General features: G+C 38.0%; 1 protein-coding gene across 2 annotated transcripts in view; it reads right to left on the minus strand.

The window, feature by feature from the left end:
* The window catches only part of LOC121414984 (gamma-aminobutyric acid receptor subunit beta-2-like), a 43,352-nt gene that overhangs the window by 13,083 nt on the left and 17,399 nt on the right, over window positions 1-12,870 (minus strand). The window contains exons 3-4 of one of the 2 annotated variants that reach the window (XM_041608029.1): window positions 8,357-8,494; window positions 5,678-5,743 (exon numbers count right to left, since the gene is read on the minus strand). In XM_041608029.1, the coding sequence (XP_041463963.1) occupies window positions 5,678-5,743; window positions 8,357-8,494 (204 nt within the window). The remainder of the gene's footprint in view (window positions 1-5,677; window positions 5,744-8,356; window positions 8,495-12,870) is intronic. The other variant, XM_041608034.1, reaches the window with a different exon arrangement.

Genomic DNA, 12,870 nt, shown 5'->3' on the forward strand with positions numbered 1-12,870 from the left:
ACTACTACTACTACTACTACTACTACTACTACTACTACGACTACTACTACTTCTACTTCTACTACTACTGCTGCTGTTGTTGTTGGTTGCTACTATATACTATTACTACTGCCACTACTAACTGTATTGTAGTATAATTTCCACAGTCACTGTATAATTCCCTCGACAAAGTCGACGTATTTTTTTGTACATTTATTCAGTGCTTTGTAAATTTAGCTTAATGTCAACCAATGTATGTATGTACCCCTAACTACATAATGACTCTATAAGTCAATCCCACTCTTTATTACACACAAAACAAACTCCAATAAACATCGGATGCTTGCACCAGATTTTAAATCTCGTTTGATGACGCTCTTTACACCTAGAGCATAGAGGAATAGCTCTATGCCTAGAATATAACCAAACATGATAGTGGAATGCCTCTAGACTGCATTCCATGTTAATCTCATTTGGGTGCATGTGGCTCGACGTAATCGTAGAAATGGAGGTGGAACGCTTGGGGATCACTCAACAAAAGCGGTATAGGAAGGGATTCCTAGGGTCATGATTTACACAACTGTTCCTCAAAGAAATCTATTTTCAACACTGCTAGCAGGGATGTGTCAACGCCAGCCATATAGCGTATTTCGTTCATGGGTGCCGATGATAAGAAGACAACCCCACATGACTCCCAATGATTGGAACGCCTCTGGCAGTTTTGCCTACGCGATTTGATAAAGTTTAGTGCTGACTTTAAAAATAGTTATTGAATAATCATTCACAAATGAAAACATTCATAAAATACTATGCCCATTGACCTATGACCATGATAAAGTGATCATTCACACTTGACTTCCCTTATGTCTTTGTTTCATGAATTAGATCCATTAACTTTTAAGTTACAATGCCAACTCAACAAATACCCACCCCCCCCAAAAAAAAGGCAAAAGTTCACTGACCTTATGACCTTTGATCTTTGTCTTGTGACCTGAAATGCACACAGGATATTCAGGGATACATGGATACTCTTATGTCAAAGTTTCATGAACTAGATTCAATAAATTTCAGTTATAATAATAATTCCACAAATTCCCCTAACTTGGCAAATCCGTTGACCCTAAGTGACCTTTGACTTTGGTCATGTGACCCTGAAGCTCAGGCAGGATCTTTAGAAATACACCATTATCCTTATGTCTCAGTTTCATGAAATAGGTCCATGTACTTTTTAAGTTACGATGAAAAACTTGACATTGGTTAAGATTCCGATATTGATTCCCCCAACATGGTCCAAGTTCATTGACCCTAAATAACATTTGACCTTGGTCACATGACCTGAAACTCAGGCAGGACGTTTCATAATACCTAATTACTACAATGTCCAAGCTTCACTGATATACTTTCTAAGTTATGATGACATTTTACAAACTTAACCTTGGTTAAGATTTCAATGTTGACGCCGTCGCCGCCGCCGTCGGAAAAGCGGCGCCTACAGTCTTGCTCTGCTATATGCAGGCGAGACAAAAATAATAAAGCGAAAATGAAATATCGATGGGAAAGGAAGAGGGAAAACAGAAACGAAATGTCGTCTTCATGAAACTATATTATACGACTATCTTCATCTTTTAATCATATCTCCCATAGCCCCCCCCCCCCCCCACCCCGCCTGTATCCCGGGCCTTTCGCAATTCCTAGGAAGAAACTCTCCACAACGCATCAATTCCTTTGAAAATGCAAGTCAAATCAAAATGGAGAGCTGAGAGGCTTCTGTCGAAGGTTGATGGACCAGGACAGCATCAGAATCTCTTGACTCTGGACAACGATATATTTGCAACTGTACTTCCGCGGCAAATCTTTGGATGATATGCTGTCCCAATCCACCAACTTTCGACAAAAGCCTCATTGTGATCTGAATTGCATTTTCAAAAGAATCGATGCGTTGAAGAGAATTTTCGCGTAGTAAAAGCAAAAACTCTCAATTGTCTATTGCTGGGGCACATTGGCATCCCTGAAACAATTTGTTTAACATAACCAATACATTTTCTATCCAAAGATGATAGTCTATCATTATATATATATATATATATATATATCTTCTAGAAGCCTCCAGTTTATCGGTTCTTCTTCAAACGTTCATTTCTCGAAACATCCTAAATAACCTCATGATAAATAACATTTGTAAACAGAATACCGGTTTTATTAGCCTTTTCCTTCCTAGATATCACTGTCGTCTGCTGAGATGGATACTATTCTTCATTCAAAATACTCAGAATTCTACTGCCTCATTAAATCTGCCTATTCTCACATACCATTAAATTGACTGTTGCTACATTACTTAATTGAGACATGTCGAACATTATTTTTCACATGAATACTACAACAATTCTTAACTTGTCACCATCACCATCAAAGGTGATTTCCCATACGCAACTATTTTTGTGTGTTTATGAATACCCAAACGAATGAAAATAATGCATCTTATTATTCTTTTATGTAGCAACCAAAAGTCACGATTAAAGGTGTTTATAAATGACCCAGTCTCGGGCCGAGCACGATCCAACAGAACGGATCAAATAATTGAGTCCATAACTCCTTCATTCATCACTTTATGAATCATTAATGACTTTTTATTTCATTCCAATGATTACCAATCAAACTGAATACATCAAAAACCTTCTGCTTCGATGATGAGATCTAGAAAGTGTAGTCAACTAACCATTAATGTTGGCCATATCAGTATGACGAACTATTTCAAAGAATGAAATAAAGGGATACGTCATTCTATGTCTTCTTGTGTCAGTTCTAGTCCTACTTGAACACCATATCATCCAGATAGAAAACGACTTTCAACAATTTTTACTTCAGGCCCTCTTCCCAGGAAAGTTGTTAGGTGTAATCGAGTTAAACCATATGTAAAAAATTGTCCATGCCGACAATTCGATACATTTCGAATAATGTTCCAAGCAGTCCAAGGAATTTAAGGCATGTAAGTGATGCACTGTGTATACTTCAATAAAATCAGGTTGAGGTGAAAGTAAAATAGGCTTACGAACGTGACAACAAGTAAAAAGACGAAGAGACGAATATTGGGTTGATATATCCTATGGCTTAGATTATAATTTACTCAACTTAATTCCCTAAACCATGGCTTGCATGGGAGGGGTCATAATCTCGTTAAGGTATTCAATCATATCCGGTATTCTGAACGCTACCACTATTAAGCATCTTGGCAAAATGGAGCCCAAGAGAAATACAAATCACTTCTTTACAGACACTTTGTTAGGGTTGGAAAAAGAGTACGAATGGAAATAGATAAAAATCCTATCGTACGAATGTTCCTATCGTATTAAAAATCCTATCGTACTCAAGGCAGCTCGAGCTAAAGCCGAGGTAATTATAATAATAACAACGCGCCTCGGAATAGAATATTTCTAGATAGATTGCGCTATATTAATGCCTATTATTATTATTATTAATGTATTTATATGAAAATGTTCACACACTAAACTTATTATCAAAACAATTTTATATAATCAGACCCTTGCATACTTGCCTAGAACTAATTTACCTTTTAAAACATATATAATGATTCACCCCGGCCAATGACTAAAAAATGAGGTGTATAAAAGAATCCTCTTGGTAACCTACTGCCACGATCACAACGTGCAGGTTTTAGTTGGTAAGGATCTTTCAAAGACGCCCTACAATTTAACTAAAAGGTGATTAAGAAAGGTAGCTTATAAATCTTCTGAGTAAAGGGATTAGTGCGGTCAACAGCTTTGCATTTCAGAAGCGGATCTAGAGGGGGGTTTGCAACCCATCCCCCAAAAAATCCGGGGATCATTTTTTTAAATCTTATCTTTTTTTTAAACTTGTAATTTTATTTTATTCTATTTCTATGTATTTATTTCATTTATTATTATCATTATTATTATTATTTCTTTTGGGGGAGGGGGGGGGGCGAACAAATGTCACAAAGTCCCTTGCCCCCCCCCCCATCAGCTTTTTTGAGGATACGGGCCACCGCCGAAGTGACAAGCTAGGCCAGCGTTGCCGATTCTCATCCCCCAAATCCCCACATTAAAAAAGAAAATTGGGGGATTGTTGAAGTCTTTGGGGATGAAAAATAAATATTTGGGAATGAAAATAATATTGAGTTTTATGAAAAACGAATTTGGGGATTTTCTGTCAAAATTTGGCAACTTTGGGGGTATTTTAAGTGTCGTTTGGGTGGGGATTTTGTGAAGATTTAACCTGGCAACGCACTCTGAGCTGGGCTGCTCATTTCCTGGATTACTTGTTCAAGTTGCTCATTTTTTTATCAGTCTGATCTGAGTGTAGTGACAAGCAATATGGAAGCAAACAGGGCAAAGAAGTTGCGGCAATCCAGTCTCGCATCTTTTTTTACTGGAAGGTATGTTTGAATCATGCAAAAAAATTATCATTGACAAGCTGTTGTTAATAAAAGTATTAGGCTAACAGTGCTTATTCCAAGGTCCCCAATTCTTTGTATCTGTGTTGTTAACTGGCTTTACATTGCAGGAAAATGCAGCTTAATTTTACAAATTTTCATGGGGGTTAGTTTGGCAACGACCTCTATACCAAAAATAGGGATGTTTTAGATGCAAGAAAACGCCATTTCAAAAATTTTCCCTACTGTGGGAGGGGGGACACCCCCTCCCACACCCTCCCCCTCGCTCGCTCCGCTCGCTTGGACTCGGTCGCTACGCTCCCTCGAATACCACCCCAACCCAACCCCCTTTATAAAAAGCTGGATCCGCCCCTGCATTTTGTTCATATAGTATTATGCACTGAAGTCTCGCAAAATAAAGTCCATGCCCTTCACTTTGATATCAAAAGGCATGTTGTGCGTCGACAATAATGTTCTAAGATAATGAGGTACGTGGATAACGCCCTCGAATTTAAGTAAGTGTTGGGTCAAACAGTGAAGAAGTATTTGTAGTAGTCATCACTTCGGTACTATATACCTTTGATCGGTCTGGGGTCTGTTTTGCCGGTGTAATTGTAACATCACATGTTTAGTCTGTCTGTGTCAGTGTTGAAATCACAACATCAAAGTCCATTGTCTCTTAATTTACGAATTTATGATTTATTGTAATATTTTTGTTTCCATTTTTTCATGGTGTAAGGGATTCCAACATGGTCTGTCTCATTGGTTCATCGCACTGGTTCATCTCAATATCTGAATTAGATAAATTCTTTCGTTTGACCTGAATTTGAAAAAAAAAGATATTTGGAATTTGATTTGAATTTGAAGACAAAAATGTTTAGAAAAAATATATGTAATAAAAAGAAGAAGAAATGGGCGCAGATTAAGTATGATGAAACGTTTTAATCTAGACGGCCCATGTTAACTAAAATTTCGTTTCTTCTGAGGGCAAGTTATTTATTTCCAGAGGAGGAGCCCCTCCCCCAGTAAAAAATAAATAAAAAATAAATAAATTTTAAAAACATCAAACAATTTTGCATCACCATGTAGCAAGCCATTAATCATATCACAGTATCTGATGTTAAGATATCGGGAAGTTTTATTTGCCTTTACATTTCACTTGCCAGATAATAAAACAAACGCCTATTTCGGTTTCTACTCCTCTTGTCCCACTCAACACAATATGCGTATACTTTTATATATCACATTTCTAAGAAAATACCTCAAAAATTAATAGAACAAACTCACTTCTTCTTGTACGTGGGTTTCTCTCTACCTCATCATACCTCTCCACGTGAGGAGACGAGTGTGCCCCTTTAATGAAAATAAATAAAATGAATCAATATAATAGTGAGGTTTAATGTGATTTTTCGTTTGTTTTCCTTGTTTCTATGCGAAAGGTTATTCAGGTCAGTTGTTGTTCAAGACCATATAGAGTTAGACCCGATATCATGTAAGCACAAAACTCGAATGCTTCGTGCTGTTACCGTAAAAGGTGAATGGGGTGAAGAAAACTTCAAAGACAGGAATGAAGCGAACGCCATGAGAAGACACCATATTTAAATAAGATAATGTTTGTTGTTAAATTACGAAATAAGGAAACGGGTGGTTAAACCCAAACATGTATGGCCTCTTCAAATTGCACGGGCAAACGGTTAATACAAAAGTATAGGACGTCACTGTTATTTCCCCCAAACTAACAATTAAATGTTTCAAGTGCGTCATATTGCAACTGATGATTTAAAGTCTGGTGTCGACTATCGACCTAGTGGTGTTGGTGTTAAGAAGACTTTCACATCGACCTACATTAGCTCCAATATAAAATTGATCCAGGCACAAATCTCGTCGGGTGTCTTGGGTGTGTAGCCAACCAGAATGTGTTTTGGATTATCATCTGTTAAAGCTTAATTTTTAGATATAAAGCTTGGGGAGGCAATTTGAATTACAACTCCAGTAACAACACCGAATTGGAAACTCCCTTAGATTTCCCATTCCAGGCTAAAACTTGCGATGTCAATTCGTTATGCAAGGACTTCTTGTTTGGCAACAAACAATTTTGTGTCATCATTAGATCCAATCAATGTAGTCAGTAAGTGAAAGTAAACAGAGTTATACTATTATTAATTACCATTTCATTCACAGCCTATATTAACCAAATTCTGGTTTTGATTTTTTTTTTTTTGGGGGGGGGGGTGGATATGTACCACCGAACCTTTCTTAAAATGATTATGGCATCTCTGTCAGAGCACACACGCTTCTGCATATTTAATCTCGTCCATAATTATCATTAATCTGAAAAATGAAAATCCATAATTTATTGTTCAAAATAGACATGAAATGAAATACTCCGAAAATTTGCTTTGCCCAATTGATCGTGGGCCCGGCAGCCACTGTGCAGCGCCAGATCGACGAGGCTCTATCCCTAATAATCGTGGAACGCCAAACAGGGTAGCAGCAACTCTCATCTTTTAACGTCTTTTGGTCTGACGCAGCCGGGGTTTGAACCCCTGACCTCCCGGTTGTAAGACGGACGCTCTACCAACCGAGCCACCACACCGGTTCTTACGCCAACACACCGATTCTAATCTAATGAAACTAGTAATGAAGCCTGAGACAGCACTTCCATTCATCTCTTCAAGCTTAAATAAGATGAAAATGTAATGTCGGGCACTCCTTACTAATTTCTTTATTCTGTGGTTATTATGTTAACTGGAGAGTGTTTCATTACCATACCTCGAGGCTTACCCGACTTTTATTCCTCAAATCCCTCAAGTCTACATCTTTTCCCCATCTTCTTTATCTTTATACTTTGTCCTTTCGTCATCCTATGTGTTGCCTTGATGACCCATAATTCCCCCGACATCCCTCGTGTCACAGAGAATGACGTCACAATGACGTGATTGAAGGAGAGAGGGGGGAAAGTGACGAAGCAGAACAGGTTCAGTGGGTGCTGCACCGGCCCACCACTTAACGGAATTGAAGTATGACATGGCAAGTAAATAATCGTTCACAAGTCATATCGATTAGGTCTTGGGGCCTGTAGTAGGCAGCGGCTTAGGGGTAGTACTAGCACTACGAACTCAGGGCCCTTCTTGATGGCGGATCCATGAATTCGTATAGAGGAGGTTAAGGTTAAATGTTATTTGGTTTCTTTCTTAAATTACTTTGTCAGAAGAAAGATACCAAATATTTTGGTGGGTGCGTCTATAGAAGCCAAAAGGAGTAAGCATAAATCTGTGATCTGCCCCGAACTAAATCCTTGCGAGAAAGATGAAGTGAATAAGTGTTTGTTGCCCATTTCCACGACCGGGTAATGGTCACCAGACAGTTTTGCACTCAATACTAGAGCGTTTGCAAGAAAACTTACCGAAGGACTATCAACTGACACTTCATCTCATTTTCTAAAATCTTTGTATACCATCATGTAAAGACATCAGGAATGACGATTCTTCCTCATGCAATTATGATTGTGAGACACGGAAAACAATGATTTCAATATAATGTAATAACGTCGAGAGTAACAATGAATTCATCTCATGCAATTATGTCGATACACCAAGAACATAAAACTGCAAGTAAATGAACTATAACATTTATCAGCCAACTTCCTTTATCCATACCAAAAAGATAACATGGTCCACTTGCATTGACATAGTTATATACACGAACACATGGTTCACATTGTATGAAACTCACATCAATGTTACCAGTTCCCCGTCATAACTTACATGGTAATATTGCTCAACGGACATATTTTTCATGAAAGTTTGCAACAGAAAAAAAATCAAAGTAACAATAGCCGAGCGCCCTCTATCGATTGTTTATTTGTTTTGTTATCGCCTATTCCCTCAAATTGTACCAAATTAGATCTATTGGCTTTGCATGCATGATAGGGTCATACCTGTAGCAAGATTTGGGGTGACTTACCTGTTGAAAAATTCTGCATTTTGACTATAAGTTTGTAATCGCTAAGTGTAAATTGGGCCATTTCGATATTGCTGACTCCCTCAAGTGAATCGTCGCCATACTTCCATACTAAGTTGACATCTGCTGTCGTGTAGCCATCTGGGAAATAGAAATTCGATCAACAAAAATGATAATGTATGATGGAGAATGCCATATAAAGCATATTACCAAGACAGTTATAACAAGAACTATTGAAAGGGTTATGAAAGATATTTATTTAATAATGTTGAAGACGCCTTCACTATTTTTTAAAATATATTTCTTACTTAATTTGCAATGGTTACTTTTAAATGCGATCTCATTAGAAGATGAAAATGAGTTTATTTTAGTGTCTGAAGTCAATTTACAGTGTAGTATGCGAATACTATTGATTTAAAGAGCTATAATACGAACTAGTTTTCTTCCAGGCTTTATCAATTATTTATTAATCCATGTCGCACTGGGATTAAAAATGGTAGTGCGAATGATGTATTCACCACGTTCATACAAATCCACCGGTTTGATGCATAGGACCATACGAAGCTGCATTTTAATAAGTTTGCTAACATGAAAACGGCAATCGTATGAACGCATATTTATTCGAGAGAATTTGAGGTTGCATTTTCATATACACACAACACAAAATTTAGGTGAAAGGTCAAGGCGAGTGATAGAAAGTGACAGAGACGGATATGAAAGATAAAGAAATTGGATGAGGCCAGAATATAAGAACAAACATATTCGCCAGTTGTGGATCGTAGAACTTGCAAGGCTATATCAATTCCCGCGATGTACCGATGTATAATACCGGAGTCCACGTGATGTTTACCGAACCAACAAGGATCATACTCTATTTTGGCGACAGAGTCGTGATGGTAGAAAGCTTTATTAGTCCGCCATTCACGTTCCCAAAACAAGGAGTCCAATCGAGGCTTAGACCAGACTTTATTGCTACCACTGAGTCTTTCCTCACTACGTATTCCCGCTGAGTCGAATTGTAAACTTCGGCATGTTTTCTTTTATACGGCGCGTAATACTAATGATATTTTGGTTGTCGAAGCTCGCAAGCCCTGCGCTCGGCCATATTTGCAGAGAAGTGATGGTGGTGAACGTGAATTTAAACCCTTCATAGGCGCGATAGCTCAGTCGGTAGAGCGGGGGATTCGTATTCCGGTGACCCGGGTTCGATTCCCACTTAGTGCGCTAGTGCCCTTTGGTAAGGCATTAATCCTCAGTACCAGGTCCTTCGGAGAGGACCTTAAACCGTCGGTCCTCTGGTTGGTTGCTTGCTTACAAGCATTCATGCTTTCTTAGCAATCAGGTAAAAAATCACCAATAATAATAATGAAAAAAAAAATAGTGGCAAGCCGAAGGTAAAAAGGGGTGGCGGTAGTGAGTTGGTCGACTTAGTATCAAAGTAGACGTGATTCTTGTTAGGTTTTTTTGTATGATAGGATTCCATCTACTGGTCAACAAAATGATTGAAACTGAAACACATGAAAAAAAAATATTGAAACTGAAAATATTCTGTACTAGTTTTTAATCTCATTATCCCTTCCACTGCCATGTATATTACGTATAAAAATAATATACATGATAAACCAAACTCGACAAAAACTTCCTCACTAATCAAAGTGGTCCAGCATCTATGAACGAAAGTTATCATGGTAATGTTGGAGTCGTGTCTGTAGATTCATTAGGTTATATACATACAAAGAGATCTTTGGTTACCCCACCCCTCCTAGCCACCTCCTATTTTAAAATAACAAGAGCTTGGTGGAAAGGAGAATAAAATATTATACAGATATTGACTGATGGGGTGTGTAATATAAACATTCTTTGGACCGCCGGATTTGTATTGTCCCGAGGGGTTATATTTTCCCGAAGCGCGCAGGGAAAATATTAATCCTTTAGGTGGTCCAAAGAATGTTTTTGTTTACACATCCCATCAGTCAATATCTGTTATATTAGATAGCCTCTAATGATGAAGATAAAGTTAGGTCTTAGGATGCGTGCAGCATCATTTTTATGATATTCACAGTGATTGATTGAACTGGTATGGATCTAACCTTAGATCTTGATCTATAGATATCTAAGTAACGTTAGTCTAACGCAGTGAATGACCCTTGAGTAATCAAATCAACTTTGTTTAGGCCTAGCCCTAGATCTAACTCTAAAAGTTCAAGCCCAGTCCAGGTCCAGGACCCAAGGCAGGCCGATAATGCATGGTAACATCTAATCCACAAGAGGGCGCCATACACGTATAAAAATATATTCATGGACCGGTTGGTCAATATATTCATCGAAGGTGGACCGGCTGGGAAAATACATTGATTTTGATCATATCACGTGACGCGCTATGGACCAATCGCGCTTGGCTATCTGTCTTGGCTATCTAATATTAATAATAATGATATGCAAAATTTATATAGCACTTAATGCAAATGTTTCAAAGCGTTGTATACTATTAGCCCGGCTTTAGCACGGCTAAACTGATCAGACACTCGAGCATTCAAGAAATTCCTTCCTACCGAGTACCCATTTACTACACCTGGGTGGAAAGTGCAAAATGTAGATAAATGCCTTGCTTAAAGACGCAAGTGCTGCGGTAGGATTCGAACCCCGGACCTTAAGGTGCAAAGTTCGGAGACTTATCCCCTGAGCCATTACACCTCTAAAAACAAAGAAACGGTCTTTGGTATGGTTCCAAAACAATTTTCAGCTTTATTGGGGAGGGGGCACAAAATCGAGAATCACACTGGCTCCATGTTGGCACCCTCCTGCTGTCGTGACTGTTGTCACTCTGGTGTAATATCCTGAAAGTTCGGATTTACTTCTGTATAGATGGAAAGTATCTGAATCGAGGATGACACCCCCATGATATATTCAATACAAATGGTAATAGGACAAGAAAATTATCATAGTTGTTAACTTTCTATCGGTGGATGTTATTTTTGATGCCGTCTTAGGCCACCCCCACCTACCTCCCCGCCTCCTCAGAAATATATCAACGTATAAGATATCACATGGAGACCAAGTTGTAGAAGGTGCAAATTTACGAATAGATCGACTGGTATATGATAGACACTGAAACAATCTTCCAATCAACACATTCACATCTAACGTAGATCTATGACCGTCCGTTAAATGTGGTTGTCGGAGATCGTTGATGTTGGGGGTGGAAGTGCAACTTGATATACTTATCTGATAATCATTACGAGATCCGGAGCATCGAATATCTACGGTAGATCTGAACTAATTTTCATGCAAGATAATGATATCTCTTATGAGAATACGATTGAAAGAGATCGGTTGGTTATGTATGCTTATCTTAATAATAAAAAAGAATTTACGGTTATGATAACCAGGTTTGGTTAGCCCCCCCCCCCCTTCACGCACACAAACACACCCATGTCCACCCACACCCACTCACATGATGCGTGCAATCATTCATCGATTAACGAAAAAAATCTTATTGTAAATAGAATTGTTTTAATCTTGAAACAACGTCCATCAAGATACAAATAAGATTAAATCATCCCTCTACGGATTCAAAGGTTAAAAGCAAATAACCATCAACCTAATCTTATCTGATAATCATTACGAGATCCGGATAGGGCTACTATAATTATGTCATCAATGTTCATAATATTGAGGTGATTACCAGGCGTATCAAGGGGTTATTTGTTATGAAAAATATACATTCTGTGATGGAGCCAGTATGTGTTAAATCTTCCTATATTCACTGACACTTTTTAAGTATAATTAGATGCCTATAAAGTTCCAGCTCATCACCATAGATAACATGGTTATCAAAGGAAGTGTCATATTTCGATCGACAGTGACATAAAAAAGTCATCTATCTGCAGTGCGTATTAGGAAGGTGGGACATAATAATCAAGATTTTCATATTATTTATTCAAACGATATCTTCAACGTCGAAATGTGTGATTATAACTATTGTACATACAATTCTTTCCGTTGAAACCAAGTCACTTGGACAAGCCTCATTTAAAAGCATTACTATTTATGGAAGCTTCTTCCGTTTTTGGTACTTCCTTTTGGTGGGAATCTCCCCCCAAAGGTAGGGGGACCAGGGGCTGGGAAATGTAACAAGCCCCCTGTTACACCCACAAATGTAATAATCGCCCACAAATGTAACAACGCCCACAAATGTAATAACGCCCACAAATGTAATAACACTTTACCCACAAATGTAATAATTTCGCCCACAAATGTAATAATGCACTTTACCCACAAATGTAATAATTTTTGATCGCCCACAAATGTAATAATGACTTTACCCACAAATGTAATAAACTTGAAGGGATTTTTGACGAATCCGTTCTAAACTAAAATCCTATAGGAATGCATTCATATAGCACAAAAGTGCAAAGTCTTTATTGGGGATAAGTCCAATTTTTTTTTCCAGACCCGATTAATTAAAAAATTATTATATAAGTCCAAAGTCTTTTTTCCAGACCCGGTTGTTTAAA

The sequence above is a fragment of the Lytechinus variegatus genome, chromosome 1 (assembly GCF_018143015.1).
Source record: "Lytechinus variegatus isolate NC3 chromosome 1, Lvar_3.0, whole genome shotgun sequence".
In the NCBI taxonomy this organism is placed as follows: domain Eukaryota; kingdom Metazoa; phylum Echinodermata; class Echinoidea; order Temnopleuroida; family Toxopneustidae; genus Lytechinus; species Lytechinus variegatus.